At 39.6% G+C, this 21,437-nt stretch overlaps 2 protein-coding genes across 2 annotated transcripts in view; both read left to right on the top strand.

The window, feature by feature from the left end:
• The window catches only part of LANCL3 (LanC like family member 3), a 95,494-nt gene extending 87,456 nt beyond the window's left edge, over positions 1 to 8,038 (top strand). Inside the window, exons 4-5 of the mRNA XM_081042773.1 lie at positions 4,356 to 4,563; positions 7,651 to 8,038. Coding sequence (XP_080898899.1) covers positions 4,356 to 4,563; positions 7,651 to 7,810 — 368 coding nt within the window. The 3' untranslated portion in view covers positions 7,811 to 8,038. The remainder of the gene's footprint in view (positions 1 to 4,355; positions 4,564 to 7,650) is intronic.
• A 9,575-nt stretch (positions 8,039 to 17,613) lies between these two features.
• The window catches only part of XK (X-linked Kx blood group antigen, Kell and VPS13A binding protein), a 55,655-nt gene continuing 51,831 nt past the window's right edge, over positions 17,614 to 21,437 (top strand). Inside the window, exon 1 of the mRNA XM_081043382.1 lies at positions 17,614 to 18,355. Coding sequence (XP_080899508.1) covers positions 18,111 to 18,355 — 245 coding nt within the window. The 5' untranslated portion in view covers positions 17,614 to 18,110. The remainder of the gene's footprint in view (positions 18,356 to 21,437) is intronic.

The raw sequence follows: 21,437 nt of genomic DNA, 5'->3' as shown, positions 1-21,437 counted from the left end.
TCTTCGTAGCTTTAATGATTCTGCAATACAGAATGAAAATCATTTACAAAATCATTAAAACAAATACTGTGGCTAAAATAAACTTTAGATTGCATTATGTTACATTATCACTGTGGTAACACTGATAGTGCATTTCCTTTCCTCTGTGTGAAACACAGGTGTGGCTTTCTTTTTTTTAAGTCATTTCACAAGGGCTCCTGGGTAGGTGACTTTGAATAGAGAGCAACAAGGGCTTATGCAGTGCAGGTATCATTGGTTGCTAAGCTTTGTAGTGCACACTGTGCAATGTGTGCCTGTGTGAAATAACAGATCCCGGAATGGACCTGCCTGGTGATTCTCCTAAGTTGAAACTGTATGTGCCAAGTCTGGCTGTCACAAGCCTGTGCTAGACTGCATGTTTTCAAAGATTTAGTTTCTCAAACCATATTTCTTAAGTAATAATTCTTTTCTCCAATTGTATTTGGCAAAGACATAGTATTGTGGCTGACTCAGATTTCTTATCAATGCACCATAATCAGTGTTCCCAGGATGAAATGACACATTCCCATCAAAAGCAAAGAAATTCAACATTCTTTCTTATAGATTAAGCTGTCTTACTGTAGATTTCATTAAGTCTAGTCAGGAGACAATGGCTCAAGAAGTTGTTCAAGGTCCGTTCCGTGTGCCATTCTGTGATCCAGCCTGCAGGAAGAGGCCCTTTCTCTCTGGCTAGAACCATAGGATCGATACCCATTAACTGCCTGGGGCTAATAGCCTAGTATAACAATTGGACCATCTCAGCCCTTCTTCCTTCCACATCTCTCATCTCTACCTCAGTGCTGGCCTGTGCTGGTGTGAGAAATGAGACATTATAAGGTCAGCAGACAAGTGTGGAGCCCTGGCCATCTGTCAAACACTATGCCACAGACTAGGGGAGCAAAAATGAACAAGATAGAGGTCTCCCTGGTTAGTTTGCACTATAGTGGGGGAGGCAGACATGTACACAGATCATTTTAATATGATACCGTATATAAAAGTGCTAAGGTTTGTATAGGGAGTGATGGGAGCTCAGAGGGATTCCTGGTGCTCCCCTGTCAGAAAATGCTTCCGGGAGGAGGTGATACCTGAGGTAAGTTGGCCAGGCCAGGAAAGGTGGAAAGTTCCAAGAAAAGTCAGTCAGAGGCATGGAACCACATAGCAAAGAAAGGGGAACTGCAGGTGCTTTGGTGAAGAACTTCAAGTAGGGAGTGGAGGAGAAGTGGCAGGAGAACAGAGTAGGAGCTGGGTCACAAAGGGCTTTCTGTGTCTCACCTGGATACTGGCCTCACCTGGATTCCAAGAGGTAACTAAGAGGCACAGATTGCACTTCAGTGTTCGTTTGTCTTAAGGCAGGGGCTGCTCTTTTGTACCAGTGTCAGTCATTGGCCAAAATCTGCTTGGGGGTGGGTGCATGGCCCAGTCTCCCATTTGACAGAGGGCAAATCTCCCAAGAAGAGGGCAGATATGAGCTTTGTTAGTGGGCCAGGTCATAGCTACTGGGAGATGGGGCACCTGCTGCTGGGGAGGTAATGGGGATCTGGCAGAGCGCCAAGGGCTTGTGGTTCGCCTGGCTAATAACTCCTCATCCTTTGGTACTCAGGTTAGATGGTGTCACACCCCATCATGGGCCTTTTCTCCCTCCAGGTGTGGGTTAGGAGCCTTCCTGTGTGCTTCCACAGCACCTCTGCTTCCTCTCACTTAGCCTACTCAATTCCCCCAGTGAGGCTGTAAACACAATGAAGGCTTAGCACCTACTACTGTGCCTGGCGTATAGTCGGGGCTCAAGGAATATCTAAACAGCCACCAAATCCTGTAAGCTGTCTCTTTCTTAGCCCCTTTGCCATCTTTTTGCCAACATGATCAGCTCATAACTATCCCATTGCCCTTCTTTAGGTCTCTCTTGACACCACTGTGGGGTAATTGGTTTATAATAATTAATTACATCATTAAAAATAACCCGTCCACAACAAATACATTCCCATTGGTTCCCTATTGCCTACAGAATACAGTCCAAACTGCCTAACTAGACCTATAAAACCATCCATAATGGAGGTGGCCAGATGGCTCGGTTGTAAGCTCTAAACAACAAGGTTGCCGGTTCGATCCCCACATGGGCCCGTGAACTGCGCCCTCCACAACTAGATTGAAGACAACGGCTTGAGCTTGGAGCTGAGCTGCCTGTGGGCAGCTGGTTGGCTCAGTGATTGGAGCGTGGTGCTCATAACACCAAGGTCACCAGTTCAAGTCCTACATGGGCCAGTGGAGCTGCTCCCTCCACAACTAGATTGAAAAAAGAAACAAACTACAACAGACTACAAAACAAAACCCAACAGAAACCGCCCATAATGTGAACCCGATCTTCCTTTCCACCTCACTGTCCTTTTGATTAGAGCACTGCCCTGCTGGTCTTTGTGTGGCTTGTTTGTCCTGCTCCGAATCTTTGCCTTTGCCCATCTTGATGCCTAGGATGCTCTCTCTACCTCGCCCTGGGCGTGGAGTTCCCTAGGCATTCTACAAAGTCCTGAAGAAACTGATTCATCTGATTGTCTCCCTCAGGGAGCTTCTACTTTCCTGATCCCTCTAGTATTATTGCCAGCACCTTTCATTTCATGCTCCACTAGCATCATGAACTACACGTCCTATTATATGTCAGTCACATGTACTATTTTTCTCTCCCTTTCTAGACACTGCCTTCCTGAAGGGCAGGGATCATGTTTAACACTTATTTTCTATCACCCAGGGCCGGGACTGGCTACAGAATTGGGGGGGCCCAGTACAAAATGAAAATAGAACCTCTTTTTAAACAATGTAAGAATTTCAAGATGGCGACACCGGAGCATTAAAGCCAGCATCAGGCCCTTCTGGAGGCCCTTGTGATGCTGTACGGGTCACATGCCCATAAAGCCAGCCCTGCCTAGGCCTCTGCGTACAGTGGATGGGTGATCAATGAATACTTTCAAATGAATGGATACAGTGAATGAATGGATGTATAATTACATAAGTTCAGTTCTTTTAAAATCATCCTTTAGTTTGTGGGAGATACTTTGTTCCTAAAACTGAAGGATGGCAATGCCATACGTGACATTATCAGCAGTTGACTGGAAAGCACTGACTGAGGAGAGCCTGTTATGTAAGTGCTAATCATAGGAAGTGTTAAATGATAAATTTTAAAAGAGAATAAAGTTAATTTTCATACAAACATAAAATAAATGTATGTCAGCAATTTTATTTGCTCATTAATTAATGAGGGAACCAGAAAGGTGTTATGACTGGTTCAAAGGAAAATCCAAAGAGCAGACGTATTTACAGGCCATTAGGAATGCAGACATGAATTTGCTTAATAGATGAAAACCTGGCTGCTTCCACAAGGGTTGAAGGAATCAGTCTGACTGCTTCCAGACAGAATGTGAGTTTCTAGGGACAGGAATTCTTTACATTACTATCAGTTTTCTACACGGTAATTCCTATCTCCACAGAGTTGTAAAAGAGCCCAGTCAAAGACAAGGAAAGGCAGGGAAACCATGATGGATGAGCTAGTCAAGATACCGACTAAAATCCAGTCTTTCCCACTTTATATAGGAGAAGATAGGCCACGCAGGAGAGTTATCTTAGGTCACTAATCTTCACTCTGCGTATGAGCACCTGGAACTTGGGGGAAATGATTCTATTAATAGTCGTCACTTCTCTTGTTTCTGTTCCTGCCTGTGTAATTGAGATTGCCTGTGTTGAGAAGTTTTGAAGGAAAGTATCTTTCCTTGGAATAATCAAGTTGGGAAAAACTCACTTCACAGCTGGAGTAGAAGTCTTGGCTCAGTGGTTTGGGATCATTGTTGTTTTTGGCAGGACTACCAGTTTTGTTCTTAAGAAAGGGTGTAGAGTTATAAGTACTTTAACATGACAAATTCTGAACCTCTGAAGGGGAATGGACAAACTGTAAACATTTAGCCATTCCAAACAGCCAGATATGCATAATGCTTACCAGAGTATGCATTAAATATTAACCCATTTGTAAATTATGGATTTTATCAATCTATGTACTTGTTGCTCTTTCTCCAGCAGCCAACACCATGATACAATTCAAAGAACTTAAACTAAATCTCACAGGTAAAATAAGACTTCCTTGTAGGAAATTCTATAACCTTGCTATTTAAAACGAGGTCCCCAGCAATATACTTGTTAGAGATGCAGTATCTCGGGCCCCACTTCAGACCTGCCAGATTAGAATGCATATTTTACCAATACACTGGTGATTTGTGACCCTTTTACAATCTGAGAAGTTCTGCTCTATAGTATTAAGCCCTGAAAGTCACCTCTAATGTCTTTTGATGTTTTCACAGGAATTGCCTATCTGTTTGCCAAAGCTTATTTGGTTTCCAAGAAACCACAGTACCTGGACACATGTATCCGATGTGGGGAACTCACATGGCAGAAGGGCCTGCTAAAGAAGGGGCCGGGGATTTGCCATGGTGTAGCTGGCAGTGCCTATGTCTTCCTGCTGCTATACCGGCTCACAGGAAACTCTAAGTACATCTACCGAGCCCAAAGGTCAGCTGTTCTTCACATGTATTTTTTTGCCAAATGTTATTCTAACGAATTTTCTGAATAGGTAATAGAGTTACATAGTTTAAAAAGTGTAAAAAGAGATACATCAACTATGCACTCTAAACAATTTAGTTTACTTCCCAGGAGATAATCAGTGTCACCAGTTTCTTAGTTATCTTCCCAGAGATAGTCTGTGTATATATACAAGCAAATAGGGCAAAAAAAATTTGCCTCTTTTTTTTTAGACAAATGGTAGCAACTTGTTATTTTAGCGATCATCCAAATCAGTGCATACAGGACTTTTCATTTTTATTTTTGCATAGTATTACCTTGTATGAATGAACCATAATTTATTTAACCAGTCCCAGAGGAACATTTGGATTATTTCCAGTATTTCCCCTTACCAAGAATGCTATGATGAATAACCGTGTACATCATTTTGTACATGTAGGGTATATCTGAAACATAAATCCCTAGAAGTAGAATTTCTGGGCCAAAGGATATGTGTATTTGTGATTTTTTTTAATTGTGCTAAGAACACTTAACATGAGATCTATCCTCTTAACATATTTTAAAGTTCACAATGCCATATTGGTAGTTATAGGCACAGTGTCGTACAGCAGATCTCTAGCACTTATCTTGCATGACTAAAACTTTATACCCACTGAGCAGTAAGTAACTCTCCATTTCCCTCTCCTCCCCCAGCCCCTGGCAAACACCATTCTATTCTCTGCTTCTATAAGTTTGGTTATTGTGGATACCTCATATGAGTGTTACTGTGCAGTGTTTGTCTTTTTGTGACTGATGTATTTCACTTTATTTACCATTCTGACTTCTATTTTGACAGAATTTTTTAGAAAAATGAGTTTGTTAATTTTAATTCTGTACCATTGGGTAGATTTTGGAAACAAATCATTTTCAGTTTAATATGATGACACACTATATGGGCCAGAATACAATGAAACTGCTACTCTAACACATTGTTGGTACTCTTGTAAATTGCTGTATATCATTTAGAAATTATTTTGAAAAGCACAAAAAATGTTTATCATATTATTTTTAAGTAAAACAATGTAGGATACCAAATATTATACAGCCCAATGTCAACAATGTAATAAATCAATCAAAGCTTAGGGAGAAAAAAGTTGAAAGAAGAGAGAGTAAAATCAACTGTGGGTTTCTTTTAAAGTATGCAATGGTTGTCTCTGTTTTACAGATATTCCACTATAATATGTTTAAGTGAAAAAATGAAAATTGCCATATAGTGAATGTTTGCTATATGCTCAGAGACTAACATATGATATCTCTAATCTTCACAGATAACTTTATGCAGTTTTGCAACTTCACTATTTTAAAGTCGATTAAGATATTTGCCAAAGGTCATATAACATGAAATTATCAGAGTTGTATATTTCAACTCTAAAGTTCTTCTTTCTACCACACCAGCACTTCTTCATCTAGGGTTTGTGAATTTACTTGAGAAAAGTATTATGTCTCAAATTGAAATATAACATTTCCTTCAATTCTGAATATAGGTAATAAGCAACAGGACAATTAGCAGTATCTGTAAATCGATGACATAGGTGACAGCACTTTAAATGCTGTTCACTACTAAAAATGTCACCAATAGATGTCAAAGATATTCACATATCATCATGTTACTATTTTTGCAGCTATTGTGAAATATATTTCACTCCCATCATTAGTTAGAAATGTCCGCAATTATTAGACCCACTACTAGATCTTGTTATTTAATATGTTAATAAAGAATACATATGTTATTATATCACAAATTTGGTTTTAAAAATTTTGCTGTGTTTTAATATAATTTATTTTCTTGGGAGTCCTGTGTATTTTATTTTATGTATTTGACGACTTTTTTCTGAGACGGAGTCCAGATTGCCAAATAATCCATAGCACTAAAAAGGTTAAGACTCTTTGAAGCTCTACCATGAAGCTTCATTGTATAATTACACATTTTGAATAAACTCTTAAGATGCATCATTTTTCTACTGTTTAAAATTTTGAATTCCATTTAGAAATTGTTACATCTTCAGGAAAACAGTTGATAGAAAAATTGTACCAAACAAAATTGCAGTGTTTCCTGCTGATTTATTTTAAGCTGCCAGCAATAATTCTAAGAACCCTACAAAGATCAAATAAGTAATTACTCTTTATAAGACCCCCTGTGTAGTAGCAATCATCTAAATTTATGGCAGGATCAGCTGTCAGGTCTTACCAACCCTGGAGCTCCAGCCTCTGAATTGGTGATTATTTTCGTTGTTGATGGGAAGAAGGAGAGCTAGTCAGTAAAGAGATGACATAGCTGACAGCACTTTAAATGCTGTTCACTGCTAAAAGTGTTACTCATGATAAATAATTTGAATAGGATTTGTGGCAAAAACCAGTAAAAGAAAAAAGCTCTTTCATAGAGAATTTGGAGGCCAGTGACTTATTTTTAAGGCAGATGTCTGAAAAATAATCTATCTTGCTATTTGATATCATGATTATAAAATGTGGCTTGCCTTTTCCCATTCATCGTATTCCCTTGTTTGCCCAAAGCAGATTGTCTAAAAACTTGCCCATTTATTTTCATAGTCTCTGTTCCCTGTCACATATAAATGAAACCTAGTTTAGCAATAATATGCCTGCAGAAAGATAGCATAATTACTTTTTTAAAGGAACAGTCATACATCAGCTTGCTTCTGTTCAAAATAAATAAAAGTATGGCTACTTATCTGTCTTTTTTATTTTTAATTGGATGACAGAAGGATTGAAATCCTCAGTAAATACCAAACTGCTATGCTTTGCAAATGCTCAAAATAGTTGAATTTGCCTGTCAACATGATTTGTTATGAAACATATACAATTACATAATAGCTCCTCTGTAGGGCTCCTCTGTTTTTTGTTGTTGTTTGTTTGTTTGTTTGTTTGAACAGAGAAAAAGTCTTTCTTAAAACATTATACAATCCTGGAAAGAAAATGATGCTAAAACTTTAACTCAGCAGAGAGGAGAAAGAAGCAACCCAAGGCCAATAATGTGGAAACACTCATGTTAAAACTCTTCATATTTTCTTCTTCTTCTCTTAGGTTTGCTGAATTTTTATTTACCGAGGAATTCAAGGCTGGTTCTCGGGTCCTTGAGAGTATATACAGCTTGTATGAAGGCTTCTCCGGGACGGTGTGCTTTCTGATCGATCTGCTGCAGCCCAGTCAGGCTGAGTTCCCGCTCTTCAGCGTCTTTGTTTAGAAGGCTCCGTCTCCTACTGTGGCCCTGCAGAAGGTCCTGGAGATTTCCTGAGCCTACTTGAGGCAGTTTCCACACAAGCCACATTCAATGGTATCACAACCATGAGCCTTAACATTGCTGCCGGAAGGAAGGAAGGAAGGAAGGAAGGAAGGAAGGAAGGAAGGAAGGAAGGAAGGAGGGAAGGAGGGAAGGAGGGAAGGAGGGAAGGAGGGAAGGAAGGAAGGAAGGAAGGAAGGAAGGAAGGAAGGAAAGAAGGAAGGAAGGAAAGACAGAAGGGAAGGAAGGAAGGAGGCAGGTGAAGGCAACATGATACCAGACTTAAGGGAGGATAGGCTGAGAACCTGCAAAATAAAGACCCCACAAAACTCTTCTAAAAAGTGTAGAGATTCAATATTTCAGGGACTGGATGTGACACCAGATGTCAGCGGAGAAAGAGAAAAAGAAATCATCTTTTTTTCAGTTAGGGCATAGAAAACAAAACTGAAATGTGGACTACGGCAATAAAATGCCCATACTTTTGCAAATGCAGAGAGAATTTGAACATTTGTGGGTGCCCTCCACACCTAAATTCAGAAATAAAGACAATCTAAAGCTAAAATAATTGCCCAGCTGAAAACTGCTAGGAGGGATGAAGTGTCAGCTTGCTGAAGGACGAAAAGGGAAACTCTTGGCTATCCTATGCCTTTAGTTATTGAAATTCATGATTTTTACTGAATGGAGAACTTTGCATATGAATCTCTATTTTTATCATTACCCTGGGTACTTGAAAGAAATCATGTCATAACTTCATTTCAACCCTGAAGTACAATTTCCTTAAGTCTTAGAGCATCTCTTTTCCTGGTTGCTTTTTCTTTCCTAACGCTCAGTGAGAATAGTAAAATTCATGGGCTAGCCAATACTGTAGCAAGTGTTGCTGTCAAATGTTTTTCTCAATTTGAAGTGTGAGCTGTTATTGTCTATTGTCATTTTTTTAAATGCCTTTGTAATTCCTATGAAGCTATTTGCTGAACTGTAAAATGTACTCCTGGTAAAAATCACTAATCTCAAAGATCAGGGTAACCACTACAAAAGTGTGATGTTTCTGCCTTTGATGGTATAATACTGTGTGCCCTGGAACAGACAGACACTGGCTGAAAAAGGAGCTAGTGATTGTGAAAAGAACGTAGCTCAGTTTTATACTGCTAGGTTAAGAGATGAGTGAACTCCCTGGCTAATCACCTTATCTTCCAAGACACAGGCTGCACTAGAAATTGTCTACAATACCCACTGAGCCAAGTTGTCACATTAAATTCAACCCTGCTGTACATTCATAGAAGTTGTAAAACTACTTCAAGTCACTAGTGGTTTGTAGAACACTGTAGGAGCATCTGTCACTTCAATACTCAGAAAACGAGTTTACCCCTTCCCTAGAACTTGGTCACTGGCAATTTCATGTATCAGAGTGGAGGAGGAAGTTATGTACTGTATAAGATTTAAGAATTATTTAAATAGTCATTAAATATGTGGATACTTGTAAATATTTTATATCTATCCCCATGTAAATCCAAGTACTTATTTGGTTCAGTAGTTCTTGATTCATATATGAGCTTTGGGAAGAGTTGGGGAGTGTTCTGTTGCTGAAAAATATTTGTGGGGGTGCGTGTGTGTGTTGTGTGTGTGTTGGCATGTATGCATGTGTGCGTGTGTGTTGTGTGTGTGAGTGCTCATTTTTCTGGGAAGAGGATGTCTGGCATTCATAGGAGTCTCAAAGAATCTGTGACTGAAGAAAGTTAAGAACCTTTGTATATTTTGTGACTGTTTATGTTCACACGCATCAGAACAAACTAGGACAGAATGATTTTGAATAGCATGTACTTGTTTAGCTTCTTGTTTCATTTTCACATTCTCAGATGTAAATATATAAAATTGGCCTCAATTGTTTATCTTTGAAAATACTCATGTTGGGGCCATACCACATAAATAGCAGCTTTCAGATGACTCCTAAAGTTGGATTCTAGAACGTTCTTTCAAGAATAATCAAGGACCTCTCAGAAAGCCTTAAGACAAAATGCCTTTGACAATGCAGGCTCCTTTTGAAATGATAGTGGTACCGACCTTCCACCATCTGGTTTTAAATTCATTTCATTTGACCTCTATTGGCTGAAGGTAATAAGCATCTGATAAACAGGACTTTATGGAACACATGCTTTTTTCATCATCCAGAAAGCCTTTGAGATGCTTTAGGGAATTGGTCCAAAGTCTCATAGCTAGGAAGGGGAAGCGTGAGGATTCAAATCCAGGTTTCACTTCCCAAGTGTATTTATCCATTATTCTAGACTAGAATCTGGGGCTATAGCAGTGAACAAAAAAACCCTGGGAGTTACCTTCTGTTTCTGTTTGCGGATCCACCATTCATCCTTGAGACCTAAAACCTAAAACACTAAGAAGTGATAATCTAGCTCAAAATACCAGTTTCATTTCTGGGAACTTCAGAAAAACTGGACTCATTCTTGCTCACCTGCCCTTTCAAGGTCCAGTGTGGTAACTGACTTTGTTGTGCTGACCATTGTGAAAAGGCAACCCTTTTGTGTGTCAAATCCAAGCAAAGTCCATGTTTGAGTGTGTCTATGAATTGACACCTTGGTAAATTAGAAGCCAGGGTAAGCTTGTTTAGCACTTAAACATGTTTTAAGTTTTAATTTTCCTGAAAGAGTAGAATTATAGGTTTGGGAACGTTCTTTTCTATCTTGTTTTCCCAAGAAGGGGAAAAAATATCTCTAAGTGTTGCTATAAAAAAGTGTGGCATGTCACTTCTTTAATTAACCAATTTGTTCTCTTCTACAGTATTTTTGAATAGTGCTTAATCAAGCATCTTGTCTCTTGAAGGCTATGGGGGCATTTTCACCACAACTAGTATAACTTTAATATTATTTACTATATGTGTTAATAGCATGAACTATTGTAAACCCTGAAGGTAACAGTGGAAATATTTGAGGATAGATTGAAAGAATCTCTGAACAATGGGGAGACTGCATTATTCTTTGAGAACACCAAGTTTTGGGGACATAGTTCAATTTTGTGTATTTTGTTGCACTAACACAATTATGTGCCTTCTCTTCCATATGTACTCTAAAATATTACATATCTTCATTATGCCCAATCTCATATCAGTCATCGGTTTTTACTTTCCTTGTTCCATTTGTGATCGGACAAGTGAGAACAGAGATTGACAGCATATATTCCCCTGTGATTCAGGTAACTGACTAATTATTAAACAATAGTATTCACTTTCTGATAACTCGAGAAACCATCATTTTCTTGGTCTGTGCTAAATTGGAACTCTTCTATGGCAATTTGTATCTTTATCTTTCTTTGACACACTAAGATTTTAATTAAGGTAGTACTCAAATTGTTTCAATATCAATAATTTCAATGCAACAAACTTAAGTTTGTGATATAATCATATTAAGGAAACATGATTAAAAGGAGAAAAAAAACACATTAGTAATGCAAGGAGCCCTATGTTGGAAATCTTTAAACCTTTCTCTGCCACTTCCATGGGCCATCATCATCATCATCATCATCATCATCATCATCATCACCCTCTCCACCTCACAGAGTTGTCGTGAGGATTGTCCATGATGAAATGGATATGACAGTTTTGTAATACGCAGGTCATGTATATATTTAAAGGGGACACTATTTTATGTACCTATTACAATGCATAGAAAATCATGCTCAATTATGACTTCTAATAAGCATTTCAGCCAAATGGAATCTCCATATGTGGATGCAGTGCTCAGGGTCTGGGTCACTTGATGGGTAAAAACAAACTGTATGTTTTTTATATTCTAGAACCCATCCTGACTATGGCATCTGTGCCTCAGAAGGTTCTGATTCACTGGGCCGTAGTAAATAGGAATAGGCTGGTTTAGCTCAAGAACTCCTTTTAATGCAAATATTTATTTTGCTTGCTGGAAACAAACAATTACAGTGCCAGTAGTGTGAGAAAAGGAGTTGGCAGGCTAGATCTACCGGGCAAAAATGGACTGGGAAATAAAATATTTTGGGTTGAGTTTGGTCTGCACTTTAATTCAGGCCTCAGAACTGCATGACATAGTGATAGAAATATATTCTCAGTCACATATAAGGCCTTCTTTTGGGGACTTTGGTTATTTATTCAACACTATCCTAAATTAATAGCTAAATAAGTAAGCCTCATATTCACCAAAGCCACGTGACCTTGGCATAAACTTGGCAAGGAAAGCAAATGAGAAGGCAGGCAAAAGGTGGGGGAAAGCTTTCTGGAGCTCAGCATCTCAGTGGGAGTCGTGGATGCACATTTAATGGGTTTTATTGCTTCCTGGGACCTCTAATGCCCCCTCCCTAATTCAGCAACTTCTTGTCCTTCTCCTCTTTTAATAGTATATTCTGATGTTTTTTCCTATGTCTGCTTAATCATTTGACCTACTTTATCCTGAGAGGGCAGGTTTTCTCCTTATGTCTTCCATCCATGTCAATTTGTAGCTAAGAGCTACAGGCTCAATAAGGCTGGACTCCACTTTGGACCGAAGGGCTGGCCTCAAAGTCAGCAGCAGAAGGAGTTGGGCCCATTCTGTAGTCAGATCACAGGTCCCGAACGAGCCACCTCAAGTGCAGCTGTGCATTAGAAGAGAATGGTGACTGCATTTATCCTGCTTCTCCTCCTGGCCATTTTATTTGTACTGTTGTGGGGGAAAAGAAGTTGATGATGACATTAAATATCTGGGCCTCTTGCATTATCATAAATCTCATCATGGGGGTGCCCTCTCCTGATTTCTTTAATTGAAAATGCTAATAAATAGAGGCCTGAAGAATGATGCCTTTAGGGTTTAAAAAATATTTGATTTTATTTTCTTAAAGTATTGAACCCTGCCATTCCTATCTAGACTCTTCCACAAATGGCAGTCTCTTATCTGCAGAATTTCCTGCATCTTCTTTTGCCTTTGTGTTTAAAATGAAAACCAAATCATCCATATTTTTGTTCTTTGGGGTGGGGGGGGTTGTTAGTGAGCAGTATGGTTAAAAGAGCAGACTATCCTTTCTTTTCCTTGCCTTTCTCCTTCCTGCACAATATGGAGGAAAAAGAGGGAGAAAAGATACACAAGGCTTGACTGTCAAGGACTGTGAAAAAAAGTTTGCAGGTACTTGCTGTTTGTTTCCCCCTTTGGTTATTAGTGCTTGTAGGACTCTGAATGTGTGTGTGTGTGTGTGTGTTTGTGAGAGAGAGAGAGAGAGAGAGAGAGAGAGAGAGAGAGAGAGAGAGAGAGAGAATCACTTAGGGAGAGTCAGTATCACATATGAAACAAAACCCAACATTTAGCTATTAGATGTATCTGAGTGAACGGATATATGCAAGCATACATTGATTAATGAATGGGTCTTCATTGGGTGTTAATTGCTGTCTAACAAATTAGCACATAATTAATGAGGGCCCTAGTTATACTTCTAGTTGTCTGGCTTAAGCATTCATTTTCATTAAAACTTCTGCCATGTTTAAGCCATTAGTAGCCATCTGTAGAAGATAACAGATGTGAGTTTCACAGAGCCACAAATGTGAGCCATACATGTAAATTAAAATTTTTCTCAGTAGCCAGATTAAAAAAGTGAAGACAAAAAAGTGAAATTAATAATTTTAATGTTGTATTTAACTCAGTATATCCAAAATATCATTTCAACATGTAATCAGTACAAAATTATTAAGATATTTTACATTTCTTTTGGTACTGAATCTTCAAAATCTGCACTTACCACACATTTCAAATCGGACTAGTCACATTTCAAGTGCTCAAGAGCCACATGTGGCTTGGCCTCTGTATTGAAGAGTGCAGGTTTCATAGTAACGATAAGGTCTTCTTTCTACAGCTTATGTACGTTTCTGTTGTTAGAAGAGAAAAGGGCAACAAAACACGGCATGTTACTTGATTACTGAGGTGTTTCCTCAAACGCAGAGCACTAGTACCAAGAGCTGCCCTGTGGAAAAATGTATTCCATGATTAAGTAAGTTAGGAAAGTTCTATTCTTTTACCCCCTTTTGGAGATTTACATGGTGGATTAATGTATGAGAGACTCTGAGAAAACTCTCCTTGGGTAAAGAAACCAGTTTGAAGTTGTTGAGTTCTGTGTCGGTAAAGTTCAACCCTCTGATCGTCCCTATTGCCCAGCCACTGCTGTAAAAACATGGTTAGTGTCTGGCATGGTACATTTCTGGTATGCTTATATATTTTTTTTTCTACAGAGGAGTTTTAACACCCCTCCCCTCACTCGACGCCCCCGCCCCCCATTAAAGATACTAGAACAATGGTTCTGTCCCAGAGTATTATTCCCTATTATCTCGCACTCACAGAAACCTGAGGTCTTTCTTTACTACACTTTTGGGGACGAGAATTCCAGAAATTGCCACAAGTATCTCTATATAAGAAAAACTTTGTGTCTTTCCCTCCTCCACTCTTTTGGGAGCGTATCTCTACTTATTCTTTGTATTCAGAATCACCTCAGAGCCAAGATGTATCTTCTTGTTCTGGAACCACCTAGTAAATTGAAACCAGCTGATGGCTTAATGCCTTGCACATGGACATAGATCTTCAGAAAGTACCTAAATACACACCTTCTTATTCTTCCAGAAATTATGAGCACTCTAAAAAGATGAGGGGAGAAACATCTCGATGTATATACATATATGTATTCTTAGGAAACAGAATACAGTTTCCTAAGTAGTAATACCGGTCCTGCTGATGCTTTCTTTTTATATTTTGTGTGTTGTGTTAATTTACATGCTTTACTGTGTACTGTTTTTGTAAAGTGTGTAAAGTAGCTGTGACTTAATCAGTTTAAAGAAGATATAGACTATACTTGGCAGCTGTCAATCTTTACCAAATGATATTTTTGCTTTTCTTTTAGTGGGACCTCTGATGCTGCCCGCATAAGTTTTATGATCTGTGCTTACATGGGAATTACCAATTAGAAATAACTTCAGTCACTGAATTTGGCCCAAGTTGACTCTAGTAATCTTTATATGTAGATGTATTCAAATAAGAAGATTGACTTAAATGATCAGTTTTGTCTGTTTTTTAGGACTTTAGTTTTTCAATATTAGAGATGTCATCTGGAGACTGTAGCTGCAGTAGAATCCCTTTGCTTTTGAAAATGCAAAATATACCATGAGTTTTATATAGACTGTCCAGGAATGGGAGTGGGACATTCTAAGTGCAAAAGTTTGGTTTTAGAATCCTAATAAGAAAGGGCAGCCCATTCTCTAAAAAGGTGACAGCTTTCCCAACTTTGAACATCTGGGGGAGCTCTACTTGGAAAGGAAGTCTGAATTTTAATTTCATGGATTTAGTGGCGCTAAATTAACACACATTTCAAAAATGGATTTTGTAGAATCCAGTTATTAGGGGAAACACTTTGCAAAGCCATATGCGGGAATAGTCAAGCACCACATGTTAGTTTTGGAATGTGCATTTCCCAAGCGAATAGAATTTACCAAAAAGATTTTTTGCACAATTCACAATACTTACAGAAATATGATTGTATCATTGGAAGAATAAAGCTCACCTTCCTAATGATACATTTCATACTCAATAGTAAACTAGTGCAATTCCTTAATTATTTTGGGAGATATAAAAGAATATTTGTCAATAGACTATAATTGCTTGTTCCTAATTATATATAGGAAAGAATACACACTATTATTTAAAGTAGTATTGAATTGTGAAGAACTGCTCAATCAATTAGTATATTAATAGATTTATCTCAGCACAAATGCAGTTAAAAACATAAAATTATGAAAAATTAACCAAATAATAGAGTAGTTATTACTACTTTAAAATCCTACTAATTTCCATTAGCATTAAATCCAACGCCAGTTATCTGTATTACATAACTAAAATTTTGAAAGTCCTGCACAGAAAACAAGAAGCTTCTTCAAAAATGCCTTTTTGCCAAAAACAGGTTCTCTGACCTCTTGATAATTATTATATATTTCTTTAGTGGTACCGTGAGGCGCTTTCAAAGACATATCTATAGCAGCTAGGTCTAAATTTAGAGCAGAACATTCTGTCAGATATTTTACTATATCACAAAATGTTGTAGTACTGTATTTTATAATAAAACCAAATTCTCAAGTATTCTGGTCTTACATATGATTATACCAAAAAACCCACTTTCTATAAGTCTATTATTGTGTACATATTTTTAAAAATAATGAGTATTTCAGTCCTAGCAAGAAAGTATAATGCAATACGTGACATTAAATTGATCTTTAGTAAAAATCCATTTAGGTATTTGACAGGGAAACTAGCAATCATAGGCTCGAATGTATACATTTTTCTCAAGGACAAAAAGGCATAGTCTCAAAAAGTCTCAAAAAGGCATATGTCTCAAAGACATAGTCAGTGGGGCAAGTTACTAGCTGGTATGCAGACTGAGAAGGATCAACTCGCAAATGCTCATCAGATTTTAGCTTTTGTTATTGGTTGTTCCTGAAGGCGGAAGTGCTGGCCAGTTGATGTTGCCTCTTTCCGAGTGGAGTGCCGTTTGCTCACAGTCAATGCATGGTATAATGAAATCTCTTTAAAAGCAGGATTGAGTCAGACGCTTAGAGATATATGTACCTTACTGTTTTTAAAAGTGCTGTCACAACGTTCTAAACACTGTGATCTTTCCAGATGTTTTCTGTATTAGTTTTGTATTGTAGAAAATAATTTGCCATAAACTGGACTCTGTAGCGTTTAAAGTGATGTTATTTGTTGGCTTCTCGCCCCTCCCCCAATTTATGTACAGTCTATTTAATAATATAAAACCTGTGATAATCCTTTGCCTTAAAATAAAATCTAATGCTAAATATTGAGTGTGCTTTAATTAATAATTCTAAGCTACATATTTTTCCTTTAAAGCTTAAGACCGTGTCAAATAAAATATTACAAAAATACTCTGTGGAGTGTTGCTGCCTATTCTTTATTTGTGACAGTGTGTGTATCTTGATCCTGGACATGGTGGCCTGCAAGTTCTATAAATAGACATTAGTAATCCTTTCAGAGAATGGGCCTGGCACCTCTCAGCTGTCTGCTGAATCCTCTCCTAACCCTTATAGATTTTCCCGAGCCACGCAAGAATGAAGAAAAACAGCCCTTCATGTTCTCGCCCTTTACAACTTTTGTCTGGATTCCTATCGAATCTTCACGTTCTATTTGTGTTGACGTCATTTTTCTAAATAGAAAAATGCCAGAGATGCCTGCAGATTGATGGAATCACCTAATTTCATAAGGAAAAGGGATCGTGTCATTATTAAAGTCCAATCCCTTATGGGACAGGTTAGGACCTGAATTTTTGAGATATTTAGTGGCCTGCTCAAGCTCTAATGGACAAGGTGGGCTGAGCTCATCTTGATGTCCAGAACGTTGTCACATATTCAGTGAGTGAAAAGGAATTGTGTTAGTCTTGGGACTGGCACACACCAGCAAGCAGAGGTTATGTCCTAGGCTAGAAAACCATTTCCTTATTAGGCCCTGATCTTTACCCTGTCTGAGTTAGTCACAGTTGTAGAGGAATAAATTTTGTAAGCAGTTTTTTCTGGGAGGGATGGAACTGGCTTCTAAGGATTATCTCTGCTGCTCTTTCGTCATTGGAAGCAATACTTCAGACCACTGTATTTAGAAGGCTGAGAGGCAAGCTTACTTGGCCCAGTAAAAAGGTAAATCCTGGGTGCATGAGAATACACTTGTACTTTGAAAAGCATCTCTATGGTCAGGTTATTTTTAAATGACCGGAAAAGCTGGCCCTTTGAGGAACTGGGCGTTCCTTAGGCCCAGAAAATAGGGATTGGGCTTTAAAGGCATCCAGACCCTCACTCTAGGGCCCATCGTTTGCAGTTTTTCAAAGGGATGTGAACCGTTTCTAACGCGATCCGGACAAGGGGCTCTAGGACCCAGCGGAAGCGCGCGGGGCCAGCAGAGCCGCCGAAGCCTTTGGGGCTCCTGCGCGGGCTGTCGTAAGACGCGAGTTCGCGGCCCGCCCGGGGACCGTCGCCGCCGAGACGCCGCAGACATTCTGGCGCGCGGGCGGCGCACGGTGCGCGTGGGCGTGTCTCAGCCAGGCTGCGCTCCCCGCCCCGTCGCAGTCGGGTCGGTTGCCCCCAGGCCCAGCTCCAGCGCCTGGGCCCCGTGCCCTCGGCGGGCAGCGCAGAGCGCGGGAGCCGGCGCGGCCGGGCATGCCGGGAGGCCCTCGGGCCGCTGCTGCCGCCACTGCGTCCGCCAGCGGTGAGCGCAGCTGACGCGCGGAGATGAAATTCCCGGGCTCGGTGCTGGCGTCCGTGTTCCTGTTCGTGGCCGAGACGACGGCGGCGCTGTACCTGAGCAGCACCTACCGCTCGGGCGGGGACGGCATGTGGCAGGCACTGACGCTGCTTTTCTCGCTGCTGCCCTGCACGCTGGTGCAGCTCACACTCCTCTTCGTGCACCGCGATTTCAGCCGCGACCGGCCGCTAGTGCTGCTGCTGCACCTGCTGCAGCTCGGGCCCCTGTTCAGGTGCGTGTGGGACCCCGGGCCCCAGGCCGCAGACCCGGGCCACCACCCTAACCCACCCTGGCCAAGGAGGGCGGCCTTCCGGGAGGGACAGGTGGCTGGACCCGGACCGGGCCCACGCCGGCCCGCCCTGCCCCTCAGCCCCACCGTTCCAGTCCCAGGAATGCGACAGAATCCTAGGATAGTGGCAATAAAGCTGGGCGTATCGCGTTCCTGTTAGGTTCTTGCCTATGAAATTGCCAACGTTCAACAGAATTTGAGCGACACAAATGGCAATTTCAGGTTGTTCGATCCCCTGACATCCAAGATTTGTTTGTGGTCAGGTGGGCTCTGGCAGGATTGGCTTGTGTCATTACAAACCCTTGGGAAGTGTGTCACTGTGAGAGCGAGAGCGGGGACAGATTAATTTATGAAATACGCTGAGTTGACTGTGTTCCAGGTACTGTTCTGAGCGCTTTACAAATACTAATCTATTCAGTTGTCATACATAACTAGAAATCCACGCATCAGCCTTTTATTGTACGTGGGTTGTAGAAACGTCTTCTGGCCCTGCCTCACTTATAAACCTAGTCCTTGAAGCTGGAACACAATGTGCCATGAAGACAAAAACTTGCAGTGTGTTAAGAAAATAAAAACTCATTGCGGGAAATTAATTTTCATTAACACAAAGCAAGACAAGTACATGGTAATGTAGTAGACTTTGGCTTATCCAGGCACATGAAGAGAGTTTAAAAATGTGTTGTTTCAATATCTTTCATCTCTGTACGAAAAGCAAAACAAAGGCTTTCCATCTGGATTAGAAATAAATGTATAATACTAAACTTTAGACATAGATGATGGAGGAATTGGAAGGTATAGCAAAGCCAGAGATGCACCTCAGCTGCCAGAAAATTCAGCTAGCCAGGGACCTTTCCTACCAGGAAATATCTCCAAAACACAAAACACAAAGTCCAGTAGTAAGATGGGTTTTATAGGGCCCTGTTATAAAACTTTGCATTTCATATTAAAGACAGTTGTCATCCCAGGTGACACTCAGAACACCAACATGTAGTTTACACACAGTCAGGACAAACTTGGTGAACAAATCTTCCACAAGCTGCAGAATTCTAGAAAGGAAGAGAAAGGTACACTGGCGGAAGTAAGGAGTTGCTACTGACATCTTGAGAGCAAGGGAAGAGTTCGGGAAGGGGGGGGTGAGTGAGAAGTAGAGAGAGAATAAGAGAGGGAGAGAGAGAAGGAGAGAAAGGGAATGGGGAATTTTAAAAGTCCTGCATCCTGGAGCCATTTAGTGAGGAGAGAGTCGTCCCTATTCAAGTAGGCCACAATTTCCTAATTGTATTGACACCTAGTAGAATCAACGTGATCTGACTTTGGGCAGTGCACTCATCATTTTTGAACCTCATCTGTGAGAATAAAACTCATTGCTGGTGATGTTTAAGTAAACTGACAGAGAAAGGGGAACTGACATTTCTCAAATGCTTCTTGTGCTAGATGGTTTGGTAGGTGCTTATGTGCCTCAGTTCATTCAGTCCTCATCATGAAGTAGATATAATTGTCCCCATTTTAGAGATGAGGAAAATGAGATCCTAGACCACATTCACAAGGCTTCTTAGAAATGGAGGTGAGTGAATTACGTTCCCTTACACTCTGAAAGGGAAGAAGGCAGAGGAGTGTGGAGTACATTTTATCAGTTGTTCCATCTTAAATTAAGACAAGTTGGTCGTCTTGGCACAATTTAAAAACACAACCTAACTAGCCGTCTAGGTCAATGATAATATCATTTAAAATGGTATTGAAATGGTATTACCATTTAAAATGTTTCTAAATACTAAGAGTGGCCTAAGACAAGTTAATGATACAATGTTGTGCATAAAAATAGGATGGCACATATAAACCTCGGCTCAAGGAAATATACCAACTTGTTAGGAATGTAATTTCTGGATGGTGGAGATATGAGTGATTTTAATTTTCTCCTGAAAAATATGGAAAAGTAGGTAATTTTCTCCTTTATCATATACCTCTCTACGTTTTTCAATTTTTACAGTAAAATATTTTAACTTCATTAAAAGAAAGAAAAAAGTTGATGCTTTGAAGAGATAACTTCTCAGCTATAGGAAAGGTTTCAACACCAAAAAACATGGATTTCCAGAAAATTGTAAATGGGTCATTGTCTTCTTGGGGGACAAAGAAAAGAAAACATAAAAACAAAACAAGCAACAAACAGCTCCCTTCTGTCAACAAGGAGTCTCTCATTCTAATGCAGCTGATTTATTTCAAGGAGATATTGGACCCATGATCTCAGAGCTGAGATACACAAAATGTGGTTCCAAGCCTCTTAGCTTCCAGATGAAAAAAAAGCAATTTGATATTGTGTATTAGCATGACTTAATATTTCATTGAAAGTCCTTCCTGCTGTTTGATTCTATTTTAATTTTAAGACTTTACATAAGGATCAACATTATTTCCATCATACAAAGGAGAGTCGTGGTGTGTTTCTTTCCCCTCCTTATCCATTAGACTTAGTAATATTTGGAAATTGTTTTTGGAAAATGTAGCTCTATTTATTTTGGGGTGCATGCTAATTATTCCAGCCCATATTCTTTTTAGGTGAGGTGCTGTTTTTAAATTCACTCAGTTAAACTGCATTGCATTACACCGTAATGATAATGGGCCAGATCCTTCACACTAAAGGCCCTGCTGCTTCTTTCCTATAGGGAAGCACCAGCAGAACACCATATTTCATTTATGTCAGTTTTATACTTAAAACTGAAGTTGCAGTTTGTATGGTGATTTCCTCATTAAGGCTGGGTTTGAATGATGACATAGAATAATGCCTTGAATTTATTGTTTTTCTATTTTAAGGACAATCTTACTGTGAATGATAATAGATATTCTATAAAAACGGGGAAAACATCTCTGACCAACAACAACAAAATACGTTTATCATTTTTACAATTATGTTAATTTTATAACTTAATTGGGAGAAGGAATAAATATAAATGACTTACTACTTCAAGGAATTTCTTTCCATTTTTATTTGCTGATATAACGAGGGGAAAAAAGGTACATGGAAATCTGGGTTTAT

This window comes from Rhinolophus hipposideros, assembly GCF_964194185.1.
Source record: "Rhinolophus hipposideros genome assembly, chromosome: X".
Taxonomy (NCBI): domain Eukaryota; kingdom Metazoa; phylum Chordata; class Mammalia; order Chiroptera; family Rhinolophidae; genus Rhinolophus; species Rhinolophus hipposideros.
Note: the sequence above shows the minus strand (reverse complement) of the source record. Positions and strands in the feature narration are given on the sequence as shown.